The sequence below is a fragment of the Nematolebias whitei genome, chromosome 1, assembly GCF_014905685.2.
Source record: "Nematolebias whitei isolate Nwh7 chromosome 1, NemWhi1, whole genome shotgun sequence".
NCBI lineage: Eukaryota > Metazoa > Chordata > Actinopteri > Cyprinodontiformes > Rivulidae > Nematolebias > Nematolebias whitei.
This window is the reverse complement of record NC_056498.1, coordinates 62,970,436-62,990,558: the sequence shown is the minus strand read 5'-3', so window position 1 is coordinate 62,990,558 and position 20,123 is coordinate 62,970,436. Positions and strand designations below refer to the sequence as shown.

The window sequence follows — 20,123 nt, the reverse complement described above, 5'->3', positions numbered from 1 at the left end:
ACACACACACACACACACACACACACACACACACACACACACACACAAAACTCCTGTTTTCCTGCAATAAATAAATAAATAAAAGAGTAAAATCAAGCCAGTAAAGACAGAAGTCTGCCTTGTCAATCAATGTCAGCCACACTCACCGGGTTCTTCCTCATAGCCCCTCCCACTGCCCGCACCGCTTTGGGGTTTCCCGCCATCTCAGCGAGGCGTTTATACGAGACCGTCTCTCCAAACTTCACATTCTTCAGAAGTATGTGGAGCACGCGGCTGGTGAACGCATCTTCGCCACGCAGCAGAGGACAGAGAGGAAGGGCGACAGACAGAGAACACAGAAAAAAAGATTTATCTCTCAAACTAAGACGGCTGACTGAGAGCCTGGTGACATGAGCACGCTTTGAACATGCATCGTGTTCTTTTAAATGAATCAAAAGTTCGGAAAACAAAAAGTGTACGATGGTTTTTACAACATCAACCCAGCGTATATATGCCAACATGTCCATTCGTTTCTCTCCCTCTTCCTTTTCTTCACAACACTCATTAAAAAAAAAGACTAAATACATAGAAGTCCCCCCACTTTGACCTTAGATCCAGTATTAACATGCTACACAAGCTGATGTGAGAAAATTATTCCTGTGGCAGAAAAATCTAGGTTATGCTTTGGAAAGGTCACAGCTAAAATTAAAAAAGTTCGCTCCTTCATTTAAAAGGATTAAGAGAGGCCAAAACGACTGCAAATCTGCTCCAGATTTTTAATAATAATAATTTGAATGTTGCAAACCATTTGTGGCAGTGGGATGACTTTGAGGTTAATCAGACCAATTTGTCCTTTTAATTGCTTTCTATTCAGAGTAGATTCATTATATCATCTTCACTTAAATGGCAGAATTCTTCAAATCATCCGCAGCTTAGCCGACCACATTAACGGCTTTGATTTCATTAGCACTTTAGCAGTAGCATTATCGTTTTTTTTTTCTTGGATTACCAGACAGTGACTGAAAGGCATGTTTGTCTGACTGCTAAAGAAAAAAGTATTTAAAGCGAAACCTTAAGACACCGATGCACTGAGCTTGTGTGCAAGTGAAAAACTGTTTTTTATATTAAAAAAAGAGGACAAGATGAGGAACAATGTCTTGTTATCAAAACTGGGTGAAATTCTTCTAGTTTATACATGTACTCAGTCATGAAAATTCAATTAGTGATCTCCCATTCTCTCTCATTTATATGGTCTAAGAGAGCACATGACAACTGATCTATGTGAAATCCCTCTAAATTGGCATTGTGTGAAAACATGTCACACCCCTGTCTCTCTTCTACAGAGTGAACATCCTTTGCTCCCCAGGCTCCCTTGCTACCTTATAGTCACTCTCTGCTACACAAAGCCACGCGAACAAGGCAATTTGCCTAAACTGGGGGGAATAAGTGTAAAACCTAAAGGGGATACATTTGATTGATGCACACCCATGTGAGTTCTTTGTCTTGAACAAGGCCCGTAGGTACTGTTTAATAATTTTTCAGGTAATAATCACGCTGTCAACGAGCTGACGGGCTCTTACACAGACAGCCTTAATGTTACGAGGAGATAAGATACACCACGAACATTTCTTTTATGCGCCGCTCTCCCTCCTAAAGCTTGGATTTGGCCTCATGATGTGTGCGGTACATATTGATACCGCTTTACTGATGGGCGGACGTCAGCCACTCAGACTAAGGTGATGACAAATCCCTGTTGAAGCGAACATTATTGGCAAACAACCAAAGTTGGCGTCACGGCGGCACACTGTGCATAGGCCTGTCACGATAAACAATTAATCAATTAATCGCATGATAACTGATAATTATCAACCTCATTTTCATTTATTGGCTTTATCGTTTCTTTGTCTCTCTGAAGACATTGGATGGCAAAAGGCTCAACTCCGATGCTCTTCAATGATCCCCCCCTTTCTCTTTTCTCTTTAAAATCTGTTTTAATTGTCCAAAATCGCGTTTTTGGATCGTTAAAAGCAGCTAAGCTGAGAAGCTAAGCTACGAGCTAAGCTAAAAGGCTAAACTCAGGAAAAAACCTCAGTCTTATCGAAACTCCAAAATTCACAGTTGAACCCCGTGCCTTTGAGTAAAAAGTTGTTTTTCTCTGCAAAAAGAAGCTGAGAACTTGTTTACTGTTTTTTTATTAAAAGCTTTGTGTGAAAAATGCTATGCTAAAGAGCTCAAACCGCACCGAGCGTCCGCCATTTTGAGAACTGGAAGAATCCCAGTTGTCTTAAAGAGACATGCTGCTCACTCCCTCACTATCCATCCTTCGGTTCAAATTGTCTTATACTGCCATCTGGTGGTCAAAAAAGATACTACATCCAAAATGAAATTAACAAACATTTCTTCTTAAATTTGACAATAATTATTAATTATTGTCAAATTTCAAACAATATTATCGTTTATCGCAAGGCAATTAATTGCCCAGGAAAATTTGTTATCGTGACAGGCCTAACTGTACAACAAGCTATGATGCTCTTTAAACTTGTTTTTCCCAAATCCTGCCTCCTTTAAACACTTCACATCTCCAGCAGTTGTGGATAAAAAAAACAAAAAAAAAACAAGTGTTGGTGCTTTTAACTGCACATACAGAGGTTAAAGAACTTTGCCCTCATCAGTGTTTGTGACAGAGACTTCATGCAGGTCACTCAAGGTGACCAGGAATGATTTGGAGAGCAGTCCCCCAGCCCCATACTTCATAAAGAGCCTAATACGGTGTGTCTGGGGTCAGGACCCTCTTTAGATCGGGGGTGCAGTGATGTCAATTGTTTAAATAAAACTTGAGGGAAACCACTTACATGTTTACAGACGTCCCATAATTATGTCACAGGTCATTACCTACCATGAGGCCAGGTGATGGGGCTGCAGCAGAAGCAGTGATAGATTTAGCTGGAGAAAAATCGAATGCATCTAGCGATTATGAGGCTATTGACATATATGATTGATTTGCTCATAATTTTGTATATGAAAGCAATCTCCAAGAAGGAGAAAAAAAGAAAATGATAAACTGATTTCCATCAGCAGTGCTGATGAAAGATTTGAAGAGACGACCTCCAGCTGACAGTCACCTCTTACATGGTTGTGAGGGTAAAAAAGACAATAGTGGAAATGCAGCTACCTCATTATCCTTTGTGTCTAATGGGAGGGAAGACTTTGACTCCCAGTCAAAGTGTCTCTTGAGTCTTGAGGGATCCATACTTTTGAAGGCTGACGGGGTGCTGATGATTCTCTGATTATTCGATATTCTGAAAACGTTCATTTCCCTAATTCCTCTCCACATCACAGGGGCGAGTCCTGGTGAGTGTCTCATCTCACCCTGCACTGTGCACAGGGGGAGGTTCAGGCTCCTGCAGGAACACAGTCATTTGGGCTTTGAAGAGTGCCCTTCCCCCCTTTGCCTGGCCCCCTCCCTGCACATTTCCCGTGCCGCTTACCGAGACTAAGATCCTCTCGTCTGTTACATATGGATGTATAATTAATGAGATAAGAATATGCATCGTTTTAAGAACTCACGTTGGCGTCTGTGTTTTTGGGGGGGAGCGAATGTAAGTGCACGCACACACACACTTAAGCTAACCGAGCATAACACACGCATGCTCTTACCATTCCTTTACCCCTGTTGACCAAACTCGTGTGTGATGTTGCGCATGACAGTCAGACACTATAGAAAGCCGCGCCTCGACTCTCCTTTCATGTCACCTCTGTTTCTCAGGTATGTCATGACAGCTAATATGAAAAGTGGCTTGTTTTGTCAGAAATGTGTAAATAAACATGGCAACACTTCAAGTGAAGGTCACAACTCAATATTACATGACAAGCGCTGCGAGAGCGCTGTCGCATTCAGGTTCTCCCCAAAGATAACTGAGCAAACAAAAGTTGGTTGTCACAGATTGTAATGACCTGATTAAACTTGTTTTTTTTTCTTCTCCCCCTTTCTAGACTGGCAGCGGCAGCGTGACTCGATCAGGGGGAAATATGTACAGCAAAAAAGGCTAAATCTAATTATTATTATCTGTAGATCAACATGTAAAAAAAAAAAAAAAGGAAAGCTTTTTATTTTCCTTCCTCAAAAGACAAATACTCCTGATGCTCACATTTAACTTTTTTTTTTACTGCCTCGGCCTATGGTTCTGACTACTGAGAGCAATCCAAGCCTAAATCCTGTATTTACAGAGCCCCAAAACAACAGGCGAGGGAAAGAGGTGGAACACAGCACAATCACCTATTCAGATCAGGTACTAATGAAGAATTCCATCTATCCTGAAATTTAATTAAAACCCCAAAGACTTCAGATGAGATGCGATTTGAAAGAGCCTGGGGCTGGTACACAAGCACTTGGTGGCGAAGGGAATCACACTGAAAGTTGATATCGTAATTGGTCCTGATGTATTTCTGCATTGCCTTTGCGGGAGCGTGGGACTCTTAGCTGTATACAAAGTCTCGACGGAGCACCTGCTCATTGAAAATGCCATCACTCAAGCACTGCAGATCTGCATGAAATTAGAGAGCAACTAAGGCCTGATTGCAGGGGAAGGGAGGCACAATTGATAAATGCATATATTAGAGTTTTTCCCCCCTTTCCTGTGTATGTGTTTGTGGGGGTAAATGAGCTCATCTGAAAATATTTAAGTTAAAATGCAAAGCGACATAAGATTTTCAGTAATAGTTTCAAAAATGGCACAAATTTACAACCATGATTTCACAAAAATTAATTCAATTCAATTCAGTTTATTTATATAGCGCCATATCACAACAAAGTTGTCTCAAGGCACTTTACAGGAACATTCACATACATAGAAAAGCCAATTAGTAAAGTTCTCTATCTAAGGAAGCCAGCAGACAAGTTGAATCTCCCATCCTGAGCAAGCACAGTGGCAACAGTGGAAAGGAAAAACTCCCTTTTAAATGGAAGAAACCTCCAGCAGAACCAGGCTCAGGACAAGCGGCCATCTGCTTTGACCGGCTGGTTTGAGAGAACAGGAAGGAGAGACAGATGAACACAGAATGGTAGGTCCAGGTATACAGTAGGTGCAGGTGAACCTGACAGACAAAAACACATTTTAAGGATAGAAAAAATAATTACAAATACAAAAGAGGTTGAGCAGAGTAAGTAAAAAAAGCATAGTGAAAAAAAAACTGGTCAGTTTGTCCTCCAGCAGTCTAAGCCTAAAGCAGCATAACTAAGGGATAGCTCAGGAAACCAAAGCCAACCCTAACTATAGGATTTAGCAAAAAGGAAAGTCTTAAGCCCAGTCTTAAAACTGGACAATGTGTCAGCCTCATGGACAGAAACTGGAAGTTGGTTCCACAAGAGAGGAGCCTGATAACTGAAAGATCTGCCTCCCATTCTGTTTTTGGAAACTCTAGGAACCACAAGTAAACCTGCAGGCTAAGAGCGAAGTGCTCTGTTAGGAAAATATGGAACAACAAGATCTGTAATATAAGATGGAGCTAGGTTGTTGAGAGCTTTGTAGGTTAGAAGTTAAGATTTTGAATTCAATTCAGGATTTGACAGGGAGCCAATGGAGAGAAACTAAAACTGGAGAGAGATGATCCCTCCTACTAACTCCAGTTAAGACTCTGGCAGCAGCATTTTGGATTAAATGAAGACGTTTTAAAGAAGTATTTGGACACCCAGATATAATTACATTATAAGGTTACTGTAGTGTCCTCCAACCCCCCACCCACACAAAAAATACAGATAATTATATTTTTTTCCAGTATCCTCAATCATTAAAGCTGCAAACGCAACCAGTCGAAGGATCGTTAATTGACCAATGTTGGGGTGCTTTTCTTTTACACACCCAAGGTGACTGATCACGCCAACAATATGCTCATTCAAACTGTGCCACCTTTCACATGTTCTCATTTAAAGAAAAAAAAATCAAGAAAAAGAAAATAAAAGAAAGCTTCCTGTCTGAAAATGTCAAAAGTGGAATTCGATCAGTTTCAAAGAATGTGCCAAGAATCATGAAAAAGCTTGCCAAGACTAACACGCGTGGTAAGAGCTGCCACAGATTACTGAACCAAGTTACAGCTCTGTGTTCTGTTCTCTCTCCGCCGCTCACACACCACCCACTTTTCCTCCATTCTCCCTCTCAGCCATAAAATACTTCATTATAACACAGTGAGCCAGTGAGTGTAAGTGATGTAATTGACAAGAGTGAAAGCCTGATCCCAGTCATGGCTCTGCAAATATTTATCCATGACAGACCTCCTTGCAGGGCGGGGTGGTGAAAGGCAGGGAGCGGGAGACTCCCAGCGGTCTGCGGCTCACTGAAGTACGCCTGGAGCCATTCAACGCAGCGCTGCATCTCGGGGCTCGTTTCTGCCGGGCTGTCGTTGACCACACAGCTCAGGGGGGCCTCGCTGCTCCTGTGAGGGATGTAAGGCGGGATGGGGAGGCAAGATGGGGATCAGAGGAGCAATCATAATACCCAATTCTTGGTTGAACAGCCTTAAAAAGTGTCACAAGAGTACAATAACATGTGACACAGATGCAAGATGGCATCATTTGCTGAATAAAACTTAAGCTGTTAATCCAGACGTGTTTAAAATCTAAAGTTACGCATATCGAGGTGTGCTTTGCATGTATGAGAAAAGTGAAAACTAAAAGAAACTAGAGAAATTGCATTTCCTGTGAAAATGCAAAGTGAATACTTGTCGCTGAAGAGCTTGCTGATAAACAGCTGAAATTAGCTAAAACATGCTGAAATGTAGCTGGAAGAACAAACCTAAGTTAGCAGAGGAAAGCATAAAAACACATACTTGCTCAATTAGGTTTAATAAGCAGAAATGAGCACAAAAATGAGGAAATTAGCTTTAAAAAATGAAATGAGCAAAAAATAGCTGAAAAGTAGCTGAAAATACAGAGACGCTTAAACTACCAGAAGGAAGTGGAAAGAGCCGAAATGAAATTAGCTGAAAAAGCGACATTTAGCACAAAACAGCTAAATAGAAGCTGAAATAGCAGAAAAAGCAGAAATTAGCAGAAAAAAGCTGAAAGGACCAAAACAAGATGAAATTAGCAGAGAGAAGTTAGTTAGACTAAACGTAGCAGATTACCACGGAAAACTTGAATTTATTTGAAAACGGGAAATTAGCAAAGACAATGCTAAAAATAGCTGAAAAGGTAGAACAAGTTTAAATTAGCAGAAGAAAGCAGAAATAACATGTTTTCCCAAACAAAGAAGCAGAAATTAGCAAAAAACAGTGGAAATTATCTGGAAAAAGCTGAAATTAGAATAAAATCAGTTGAAAAGTAGGAAAAAAAAACAGAAAGAAACTGAAATTACAAGAAGGAAGTGGAGAGCACATTTTTGCTGAATTAGGATGAAAAAAGTTGAGTGAATGTGAAATTAGCTACAAAAGCTAAAATTAGCATAAAACAGCTAAATAGTAGCTGAAATAGCAGAAACAGTTGAAACTTGCAGAAATAAGCTAAAAGAAGCATAACTGACTGAAATTAGCAGAAAGAAGTTAGAAGAACTAAAAAAATAGCTAGGAGAAAGAATCTGAAAGGCGCACAAAACAGCCAATAAAACAGCTGAAGTTAGCTAAAAGTAGCTGGAAAAAATTTCAATTTGCACAAGGAAGCTGAAAGAAGCTAATCCAGAACAAAATGTGAAAGGAGCAGTAAAAGTTTGTAAACAGATCTAAAGATACGAAGGATGTAAAATGAGCTCAATTAATTTCTTTTGAGGGAAAAAAGCAGCAGAAAAGGCTAAATATTTCAATAGGCCTGTCACGATAACATATTTTGCTGGGCGATTGTTTGAAATTTGACAATAATTAGTAATTATTGTCAAATTTAAGAAGAAATGTTGGTAAATTTTATTTTGAATGTAGTATGTTTTTTGACCACCGGATGGCAGTATAAGACAGTTTGAACCAAAGGATGGATAGTGAGGGAGCGAGCAGCTGTCTCTTTAAGAAAAATGGGAGGGAGACCCCCGACATGGGCTGTCTCTCCTTCCTTTTCTGTCTGGTTCTCAAAATGGTGGATGCTCGGTGTGGTTTGAGCTCTTTAAGCATAGCATTTTTCACACAAAGCTTTTAATAATAAAATTTGTAAACAAGTTCTCTGCTTCTTTTTTACAGAGAAAAACAACTTTTTACTCGAAGGTACGGGTTTCAACCATGAATTTTGGAGCTTTGAAAAAAACAGAGGTTTGGTCCCCGTGGTCGGCCTGTTAGCTTAGCTTGTAGCGTAGCAGCTTTTAACGATACAAAAACGTGATTTTGGACGGTTACAATGGATTTTAAAGAGAAAAAAAGAAAGGGAGGGGTCAGTGAAGAGCACCGGAGTCAAGCTATGTCATCCAGTGTCTTCAGTAGAAAGAGAGAGACACGAAGAAATGATAAAGCCGATAAATGAAAATGAGGTCGATAATTTTCATTTATCATGCGACTAATTGATTTATTGTTTATCGCGACAGGCCTACATTTCAAAAAGCTAAAGTTGCACCGATACCAAAAGTCATAGATAGCACCCTTCTCCTGAACGAGCTGAACGTTTTGATATATGATTTGTTGAAATAGCACAAAACTTACGGAATGAGAAAGATGCTGATAAATATACGGAAGTAAAATGGATCACAATAGTGTGAATGCTTCATAAACATTCACAGAAATATAAGAACAGAATCCAGATAATTTCTACAGTATACTTAAAGTAGGTGTCTATGAAGTGTAAAAAGACAAAACATGAAAGAAAAACTTTGAGTGTAGAAGCGGAAGTGCTTATATTTCGTTAAGACGAAAAGACAATTTCTGAAAACCAACAAAAAGAGTTTCCAGAAGTAGTTAGAAAAAGTTATGAGCGCAGCTTCATCAAGAGTTCCAACTCTGTTTGGGTTTAGAGTTCAAGACAAGAATAAACGGATCTTATTTTCTCAGGCATAGTCGTGCTGGCCAGCAAAGCACTGCGCTTGGATGTGCATCTTAGAAGTAGATACTTGGAGGAATTTGTCGATGGTTGAGTTGGCATCACTTAACAGCTGAGTTTCTCTCTGCTGCTGACCACCCCCCAGGTCAACGCAAGCAGGCTGACCCATATTTGACACTTAAAGACCCTACTGGGAAGGTCCTCTCTTAACATGTGCATTACTCCAAAGTGGACCTCAAGCTGTGTTGCGGATTCTAAAGCAGGCTGCCAATTCCATTAACTGGTGTACAGGACTTATAAATAAATAATACAAACCATTTAAGTGCCCCTTTTTCAAAATTGGCTTATCCTGTATGGTATTAATAATAGACATTTACTTTGTTAAACACACAGACTGTCTCTCTCCTGCCTGCCGTAACAACATGGCCCTGAAGTGTTTTTTACACTTGTGCAGGTCACAGTTTGAGCAGCGTTTTATATTGGACACGTGAAGCTGAGGTTTACTGGAGTGTTATGACTGAGCAGGTCAGTTTTCAGAGAACCCGCTCGGCCTGCTGCTAGTTTGTGGCTGTGTGATGAAAATCTCTCGGGTGCCGTTTAACAGCGGGTGTAAATACAGTAAAAGGTGTAAATATTCTCGTTTGTAAATAAACCACACGGCAGTTTATAGTCGAGCGGTGAAAACTCTGAAACCCACCAGCGGGCTCTGCGCTGAGACCCGCTCAAACAATGGCCATGGCTCATGGCAATCTCTGTCGGCATGGGTGAGTGCCCAGCCAGCCCCTACTTGTCATTGTCTCTCCTTTCTATCCCTCCCTCCCCCTTCCTCCCCCAGCTTTCCCTCCTCATTTCCCCCTCTCTATTTCTCCGTCCTCCCACACCAGCTCTTATGCCTCCCCACAACCCCTCCTCACCCACACCGCCCCTCTTTCTCTCAGCAAGGATCTCCAGGCCACTGTTCCTTCCCTCTCTCCCCCTTCTCACCTCCAACTCGCATCCTCCCACCACCATAACCTCCTCTACCCCTCCACATCTCCTCTTTCTCTCTGAGAGGATGTTCCAGACGCTGCACACTGACAGCTTGGGGATATTGTGTGTGGAAATGTTCCTGTTGGACCCGCAGGCCCTTACAATCTACCGGACAAAGGCTAGCGCACCTTTGCTTAAGATTTGGCACCTTTGACCTCCTGCTCGCACTTCAGACTTGTCACCGTGGCTAATTTCCCTCTCCCTCTGCTGTTGCTGGCAGATGCGTTTGCTTTAAAAGGTGTCTGAGCGATACAACTTTGACAGTCGTAAAAGTTAATGCAATGCAGTACATGTTATGGCTGGTAAACAACAGCAAATATAAATAAATAAGTGAAAGGGGAACAACAGCAGAGTTGAAGTGTGTCACCTCTAGGTGCAAGGAGGGATTGTTTTAAAAGAGCATGGGGCTGTTGTGGAGATGTAGCTTCTGCAACATATCAGTGGAACCTCATCCCTCTTTAAAAACTCTTTAAAAACTTCAGACTGACACACCTGTGTTGCTTATATATTAAAAATGTGCAATAAGTGTTAGAATAATTACCCTAAGGGAAAAAAAAGAACCAATATTATCTTAAAATGTCTGTCATCTCCTATATGACCATCATGAGTAGTGATAATAAAAAATGCTTCAATAAGTTTAAGTTTAAATAAACAATTCAAACCAGGTTAAAGTAGAATTGCTCTTTCATTATCTTTTGACTGCATAAATCACACTGTCCTTCAGCCATTTTCTATTCAATCACAGGTAAGGAAATAAGAAACTAATTCTGAAACTAGCCAAGGATCTGCTGCACTAAAAAGAATATTTCCCCTGATACAAGATAGTGATTTGAGAAAATTTCTAATACTGTGCTCCTGTCACAATCAATTTCCAATTACCATAAATCATTGTTGCGTAAAGTAGGAGTCATTTGGAGTTCCACCTATTCTCCAACTCTAATATGAAGAATGAATTGAGCATTTATAGAATATGTTGGAGGTTATTTCATTCATCCTGGAAGAAACAATCAAATGAGACAAAGGTAAAAATAAATAAATAAATAAAAATATTTCTAATTCAACTTGACTTGTTTCCTTTGGCACATGTGATATCTCTTCACTTGCACAGGACTTGTGTAAAACTTTTTTTTCTATCAGCTATAGATGTAAGAATGGAACAGGTTAACCACAGGATTTAATTGAAAGGAATCTGGCGAAGGGTGTAATGGTATATTGCACAAAAAGGAGGAAAACTCAGAACTCAAGCCTCCGTTCTGTGAAGCGTGATGGCGCTCATCCCGACTCGATCGGCTGTCACTTTTGACACAGCCTGCCAGAGTTCTCCTTCACCAATCATGGGTAACATGGCGGGTCAGAGGATGAAATAGAAAAAGGCCAAGAGCCGTTCAATATTTTCCTCAGCCTTATGGCTGCAGATACTTAACTCACAGACGTCAAAGACTCAAGAGAGCATGAAAAAAGCCTAAAATGACTGTCTAAAAAGGGGAAAAAAATACTGCATGTCTCTATGAATGTCAAGATCCTGATGCTCTCTGAGCAAAAGGCTGTGATACAATTGTAAGCCACTTGCTCAATGCAGCGCGTTCAACCATTTGAACATCATTCAGATTCCTATCTAGCTACTGTGGCACTAAAGTCGAGAGCTTTTGAAGTGGTGAGCTATGAGGAATGCTTCCTATTCTGTTGTGAGGGGGGCACGTTTTGTGCTCTGCTGTTAAAAGATATAATAATATAAACAACTAGGCCAGATAAACTGCTCTCCAGGTATCGAGCAACTCTTATTAGTAAATGTCCACCAAAGAGGCCGCAACACTCAACTCAATACATAAAGGTGGTGGTGAAATACTGCAGAGTAGGCAACAAAGCACACAACAATTAGGTCTTCTCCCAACTGGATAGCCACAGGAGTCAGTGAAGGCATGTATTACCAGAGCCTTAACTCTTACTCCATTATGTAGTGTATCCACACACCAATGCTGCAATGTTTATCTACAACAGACTACTGAGCAGTTTCAAATAGCGTTTTTAGCCTCTATTCTCAAGTGCCACAGTAAGAGATTCCAATTACCCGGATGGTAAGGAGCCAGTGAGAGAGGCATAAAGTACATTAGGGATCCCCCCGTAACTGCAGGGACCTTTTAGAGACTCGACTGAAGAGGGCCAAGAGACTGAAGGGACAGTGACCCTGCATGGATAGCCGCTGTCAAAATTTGACCACGTCAAGCACAAAGGCATTATGGGAATCCAGTGTCACCAAGTCCTAATTACTGTCTGTGTTCAGAGCAAATTACTGCCTTGTTCCTCTGATTAGGGAGGAGGCTAATCTTCACCTGTGTACGCCAGCACTGCTGAGGGCCCTTGAGTGTTAGCGCTTCGTCTTCTGTAATTTATTTTTAAATCAGTGCCCGCTCCCAAGAGTTTTGAGTGTTTTGTTGTGAACCGCTTACCATGATCCCCACCGCCGCCCCCTCACCCCTAAATCCTTGACTAAATCCTTGTTTGGTGCCACAGGAAGATAAGCAATAACAACACTTGGGCATAATTGACTCGTACTCCCCTCCAAGATGTCAGAGCAAAATCATCTCTCTGCATATTGCCTTAGTGTGTCGCACACTGCACACTTCTGCGTGTTGCAGATATAGAATCCAATCAAGTTCTAAAACAAACTAGCCTTATGTCTGAAAAACTTCCTGGTCGACAACAGGGAAAGGGGAAAGAAAAGAAAAAAACTGCAAGAGCTGCTTTTAGCTGCATCTCTTCAGTGAGAGGCAACTCTCGTTTGGCTTCCAGCCTCACCCTGGAGGTGCTGCTTTAGAAACCACAACATTTGCAGATTCTCATCTGAGTGAATGTCAGTGTCTCGTCTGCGTGGGGCGGTTTACAGGTAGTGTGTTACACAGGTGTTGGTTTACACAGGGAATGGCACATGCAGCCTGATTGGGACGGTCCCGAGAGACGGAGGCACAAACATAGAGCACAGATGGGTCCAAGGGCCAGTGGGAGCAGCACCTTAATGAATACGCAGCTGAGTACTACACTTCAAAACATGCAAAACAATATTCTAAGGCCGCCGTAAAAATAGAACAAAAATCATCTGAATATCATCGCACAATGAATAATTCATACCATTTCTAAAGGGACTACGTCTAAAAGTCTCTCCCTTGCTTTATTGATGATTCTATTGAATATCTCAGCAGTTTACAGTTCGTATGATAAAGCATTTTAGTTAAAAATGTAAGCAGTTTATTTAACACACAGCTGTATATTTAGATTTCTATATAGCTGGCATATTTTGTAATTATTCTAAAAGTTCAACTAAAATATAACAGACCCAGAGAGAGAAACCCAAATAAATAAATAAATACAGTAAAAACAAAAACAAAAAAAATAGTAGTAGTTGTGGTTCCGGGTCTGTAAGCATATCATGTAAACAGGCTCCAACCAGGGAATGCATTTACCATACCACGCTATTCAGTGCAAACCAGACACGAGTGTGAGAAAAACGATAAATGCATCACCTCAGATATTTCACACTAGCATTGGTAGTGTGTAAAAGCTGTTGTGACAGCTTGGGTATTAGGGGTGGATAGATGGAAAATGTCTGGCTGCTTATGAATGCCAATGTGACTGGGGGTGATGGGTTTGACACAAAAACACTCCACCTCAGAACAATTAGGCTGTTCTCAGGCCCCATCCAGTGTTGCCGGTGATAATGGAAAGCTGTGAGGATAACTGGTGATAAATAGACTTTAACACCCTCCTCCTTAAGAGCAGTGCAGTTCTGCAGTCCTCTCATATGCTTAACTAATCATGACCATGGCCAGCAAAATCATACAAAAGACTAATTACTGTTGTACTTCACTTCAGTCTCAAAGGCCTCTTATATAAGGACTTGGGGGTTCTCTTGCCTCTTTTCTCCTCTTGATGGTTATTTTTTTTTTACAAGTAGGCCTCACGCTAGACAAAAGCATTTAAAAATTGGTGATTGCTTTCATCCGCTTTAATTACATTCAGAAATGGCATTTCTGCCACATAATACACTTCTATTGTTTCAGAATTATCAGGCTCGGGGAGGAAAATCTACAATATTTGACGATGCTCCCGAGCTAAATCGCCTCTTGAAATTGAAATATGCCGCAGAAATGCAAAATAAAAAGCAAGCCTTTGCAGCTGATACACTGGAAGCTCCTTGGCTTTCTCCAGAATGCTATTATTATGCATATCCAGGTAGAAAGTTAATTAACCCAAAGCTTAAGCTAATTATGGTAGCAGAATGCTATCAACCAAACGCTTTCAGTCAGACAGCTGTCCAGAATTTCATTTGCTAATCATTTGTCTTTTGCCGGAGCATATGGTACATTTCCCCACTATCACAGCAACAACAAACAGATGAAAATCATTAACTAAAAACAATGTGCAATGTGAAAAATCAGACACAGATTTATAAGGCTTTGTGTCGGAGGAAAAAAAGGGGGGATTTATGGCCTGGGAAGTATAATGATAATTTTGGTTTTAGCCACTTAGGATTTTAGGAAGATCACATGACCCAAGTGTGCAGGGAATTCAGATGCACAAATATATTGTTTATATCTATATGCAAATGAGAACGAGTGTTTATCCGTGTAAAATTAATTGCAATTTTCTATAGGAGCTTATGCAAAGAGCTTGTTCTTAATTTTTATCTTCTAACACATTTTGTGCCCGATTTTCAAACACAATATTTTTATGTTGTTAAAAGTAGAACTCCCCAAGCCCAGAATTAAATCAATTATTTTCCCAAGAAATGCTTCATACATTATTTTTCTTTTCATAAAAACACATCATACGGGCTGTTAAAGGGTGATTGATATCAGCATTGCCTCGCGACATTATCAGGCAATAAAGGCTACTCAGGTTCTAATGCAACATGTCATATACCGGCTCCTGTAGTACATTTCTATTGAGGACCTCACAAGCTAAATTGCTTTTTTCCCGCTCCCCCACATCTCAGCTAGCTTGACAGACAAATTGATCAAAGCATTGTAAAATAATATGCTCGCAAAATGTCTCGGGGCAGGAGTCCAGCCCTTTTTTTTTCCATTTTTCACCCTAATAAAAAAGTGTTCCATGATTTCCTCTGTATTATTTGTCTATGCTCTGTGTAAAAGAGGCACCAAGACTCATATTTCAGATAACAGTAAGCTCCTGTAAACAAAATGCATATCGGTTTTTTTTTTTTCTTCCCGTGAACACTAAGGCCATACTAAAAACTAAGGAGGGGAAAACTGTTTAACAGAGAGGCTGGTGCGTAAAGCCCCAACAGGGGTTGTTGAGATGTAATGAATTTGTTCATCTGATGGCGCCTTCAGGGCTGTCGTTAGACTGGCAGAGGAGGCTGATTTCAGGAAATGTTCCTAAGATCAGTTAGGAAGCAAAAGGGGCTTGAGACGTTTCTATTAGAAAAGCTGACGGTCATGGTGCGTAAGCAATACTTCAAAGGCATTTAGTTATAATGGCATTTATCAATAACTCTCTATCAATGCCACAAATATATATATTACGTTCCAGCTGCTCAAATCCAACCAACTGTGCACCTCAAAACATGGAAAGCAAACAGCTTTTAAAGCAAACGCCTGCTGTAGGTCTCGCTCGACTTTATGCAAGAACGTTTATCTATTTCCCTTTTTCCAAAATATGCTCTTAGTGATCGTTTATCACGCTGACTTCCTAAAGCCTGCACCACATCACATTTAAAGCTGGAAAGAGCCTTGTTTAGTATGTCATAAATAAATCAATGGAAATGCCTGATCTGAACTATTACTGCTACAGGCAGGCTTTTGTGAGATCTACATGTAAAGCTGGTCACAAAGATAAGCCTGTTTTTTGTCACTTCATCTCGCCTCCCTTAATGCCTGTTTACATTGAGGAACTCGATGTATCTAAGGTGGCTCTAGTTCCCCTGCCATGTGACAATAACATCATATTCAGCTGGTCATGATAAAATCTAAACATTTTCCTAATAATTCTTGAGAACATACAGACGATATGATCGAAGCTCCACTTATGGCTGACGTAGCAAATGATATTAAACTGAGAAATGATCTAGTGATGCGAATCATTAAATTCATTTGCATATTCCTACTGAACCCGAACACACAAATTAAACCCTGTTCGCGAGGAGACCGAGAAAGGTGCTCGCACATGGTTACAGGACATCTTCCATAATCAAAATTCCATATTATTAATTTCCTCACTTCAACTCATTAACGACAAGTGGAATGTTTTTACTGCTTGATGAATTTTCGGAAAGAGCACACAGTCGAGAAGGAAACACATGTTGAGGGTATAATATACAAGGTCATTAATGGGTTTCCATAAATTTGAATTTAAACGTACATTTGGAAAAGGAGAACTTCTTAACCGGATGCATCTGAAATGGTTTAATTTCCCAAATCATTCAAGTTTATCAAATGTGAATCTACGATACATGGATATTTAATTTCAATCTAATCAAAACTAATCGGAGATGCAGGATCTGGACCTTTCAAACTGAGGAATAAGTACTTATTAACGCTGACTTTAATCAGTTTCAGTCGCTCCAGTAAGACTGCCTACATTCTGACAATTTTGAGGGATGGGCAGGTCACGAAACGCAACCACATATTACATTTCTGAGTGTCAGTTGACACTCGAAACTACTGCATACAACTTGAAGGAAACATAAAGAAACAGGAAAGAACAGTCCACACTCCCAGTGGCCTTAGCTGACCTCCCAGACATCATTTCTAATCAACTCCCTTGAGGGTAATAAACAAGTTATTTTTCTGAAATTTCAAATATACTGCGGGAGGAATCACAACCGCATGCCATCAGAAATCTAATTTCAAGCCCAACTGTATTCTAGTGCCCCTCATATTTCTAGTGCCTGCTCATATTTGCCCAACTTTCTCCAGGATATTTCTTGTGGGATCTACAAAAATGCCCTGCTTCCAATGAGGAATGGTGGCACTCCATCACAGGAGTGGATTCTGTCTGCCTGTAAATTTCACACCTTTGTTTATCACGTCACCCGCCCCGGCTGTTGTACAGTACCTTTCAGCAGGTGCGACATCCATTAGGATCTGGATGGTGTGCACACCATTCTCACATCCACTGACTTGGATCGTCCCCAGGGGGCTCAGCAATGAGATGGTCTTCTGAGTGCATTGGCTCTCCTTTTGCTTCTTCATCTTGCTGCCCTGCTGAGGAAGTACAAATTACACTGGGTTTATTGACATATTCATGTGGCAACTTTTACAATTTCCCACTCATATTTGCATTGAGTGATCTATTGAAAGCCAAGTGGGTCACCAACAGAGCATAACTTACGTATCTGAGCACCTAACCTCCCAACAATGTCATGATGCGACTTGATCCCTGCATTACTCTCAAATATTTCTTTTGTGCATGGAAAAGAATACGCCTATCTAACCAATAAATCGCCCATTTTTCCCCTCTTTCTGTTCTATATATCACATAAATGAGAAAAACAATGCAGTCTGTTCCCTTGTCTGGTGGGGGATTCCCAAGATAGCTCGACATTATTTTCAATCCGTCATTTTTGGTTGATGGCCGGGATGTTTTTCTAGCATTAAATTTGTTCCTTAGGGTGCAACTCCAATGGGATTCTGGTTTCCAGCCCTTAACAACAGCAAAAACGTGCAGCTTTTCTGACGACTGAGATGGATACTGGCAATAACCAGACAGCAGTTCCTTTTTTATTTTTACTTTGAGGGACGAGAGATGATTGACTATGTTATATGTGAGTTTTTGAGGGATGGGGGTTATAATAAATAAAGGTCACATTGACTGTAGGAGCTTCAACCAAGAATACCTTTAATTCACAAAACCTTAATTTGAAAAGTGTAAATAGTGCAAAAACTATTTAGCTCACCTTTTATATTTTTTTTAATCAACTCAATTCAGATACATCGATTGCCCTTATGTTTATTTCATAACTGATAGTTTTGTTGAACCGCAACTGACTACTGTTTAATTTTTTTTATCAACTGAATTAGTTCATTTTAAATTTAAACTAATACTAAACAAGAAGTGTATGTGACAAAGTGTTCCACGGTGGTGTTTTAAAATAAGACAAAGAGCAAATTGTCAAATAAATTTAAGCTTTACTTGCCAAAATATTTACAATAGTATATAGATGTCTTTGCAATAAACTCTCAATCATTAATGTATTTTAAATAATTTTTTACAGTGTTAAAAAAGATTTAAGCACCTGATTTCTCAATATAATTTAATAAGCAATCATGTATTAACTTACTGCTTACAGTCTTGTGGTTTAGCAATTCAATCTACAATCATGTGCTAAACTAAAAAGGGAAAAAGAACAAAAAATTAATTGCGGTGAGCGACTACTATTATTCATTTTAGAAAGAAAAAAAAGGAGGAAATCCTAATTCTATTCTCTCAAATATGACTGTTTTCTAATATTGTCAGTCTTGAGGGATAGCAAACTGAATTTTGGGGAGTTACGCTCCGTTAGTCAGACAACAAAATCCAACTGGGAGATGTTACTTTTTGAGCTTCAAGACATTTGATAGTGTTAAACAACTTTATTTATATTTGTTATAATAACAACCTAAAAGGCGAAATTAAACCCCAAACTAAATAAAGTAGTTTCCCGTTATTTATTATATACTACTTATTTTTAATTTCTTTGTCGTTTTAAGTTAACCCCCTTCCCCAGCTCCTTCACAAACCAGCACATCTGTCATGGTATGTGATCACAAATGCGTCTGCTTCAACTTTCTTGTTTCTACTCTTGCAGCTCTCACTGTATTCATCAGGGGTTTGCCTGAACTGACAATAAAGGCAAGAATTTTCAGAGCCAAACAATGGTACAGTGCACTTTGGATAAGCGTTGGGCACACTGTCATTTAGCGGCCTGATAATAAACTCGTAAATAGAATAATGGAGTTTGGCAATAATGGCCGCCACTAATCGTCTGTGCTGATTAAAAAAAATAAGGTTCTCTCCTGTTGGTTCCGTCGTTTTCGGTGCAGTTCACGAGTCCATTTAGTGACTGCTTGGCTGTTTACCCTGCTCTTCACGGTGAGGAATAACAAACAACAAGCAGCTTGTGTTGTTGATAAGAAAGAAGGGGGGGGGGGGGTCGTTGGCATCGTCCTCGCGCTCGTCAATCATTTGACTGGTTTCTCATTAGACTAGTTCCTGGTCAAACCTGCGTGATTAATTGAGTAGAAAGCTCGCCGTGACTGCGCAGGTGTAAATATGCAACATGTGCTGTTTTAAATTCAGAATTTCAGCCTGAAGCACGCGGGACATTTGATGGTATCCGGAAGGAAACAGCGCGTGCCCGCACCTGGAAATACAGTGAAAAAAACAAACAAACAAAAAAAAAAAAAAACAGGAAGTTTGTGTGACGGATAACAGAGATTTTAGGGCACTTTCTGAGCTGTGTTTTTAATTCGCTTGAATAAAGTACGTTTAACTATAATATTTAGCTTTGTGGCTTACAAGTGAAGTCTCTTCCACCTCTCATGTACCGGTGCAGTCTAATTTTCTTCCCCCTTGGCAAAACGAAACGACTCTTCCTGTTTCTTCGGGCAGCGTGGTCGAGCCGTCCAATCACGATGGACAAAAGTCCGCTCCTGCTCTGTGATTGGTCAATAGGAAGTCTTCGCTCCTCCCCCTGAAAGAGACAAACATAACGGAACTCTTCTCTAATCCGTCTTAAATTGGGATTTGGGCACCTTCAACGGTTCCTCAATACGCCAAGAACTTGTAATGATAGCGATTAATGTATTTGATTTGCTTGATGTTTATACAGAAGAAAATATAAAAATGCACATTTTGTGCATCAATTTCAAACACTGTTATCATTCTCCTTGAATCTGAGACGTTGATCCAGTTTTGTATCTCCAGTGACAGATAGTGAGGAGCTAGGCGTAATGTTTGTAGATAAAATTAACACCTATTTGACTGCAGCAACCAATAACATCTTATGTATTGGCAACTAATAAAGTCAGCATGTTATTATGAGCAACACATGGGGCACTACTCTGTTTTTTATTAGATTTCCATGCAGTCTAAAGAAAAATAAGTAGAATGTTGTTGCCTGAAGCATTTATTTCAATAATTGTGACAAAGTGTGTTGCATCAGTCATCTTTGTTTTAA

General features: G+C 40.1%; 1 protein-coding gene across 1 annotated transcript in view; it reads right to left on the bottom strand.

The window, feature by feature from the left end:
- The window catches only part of mgmt (O-6-methylguanine-DNA methyltransferase), a 22,582-nt gene extending 3,347 nt beyond the window's left edge, over nucleotides 1-19,235 (bottom strand). Inside the window, exons 1-4 of the mRNA XM_037679892.1 lie at nucleotides 19,167-19,235; nucleotides 17,021-17,166; nucleotides 6,248-6,408; nucleotides 147-286 (exon numbers count right to left, since the gene is read on the bottom strand). Coding sequence (XP_037535820.1) covers nucleotides 147-286; nucleotides 6,248-6,408; nucleotides 17,021-17,157 — 438 coding nt within the window. The 5' untranslated portion in view covers nucleotides 17,158-17,166; nucleotides 19,167-19,235. The remainder of the gene's footprint in view (nucleotides 1-146; nucleotides 287-6,247; nucleotides 6,409-17,020; nucleotides 17,167-19,166) is intronic.
- Nucleotides 19,236-20,123: the final 888 nt, after the last annotated feature.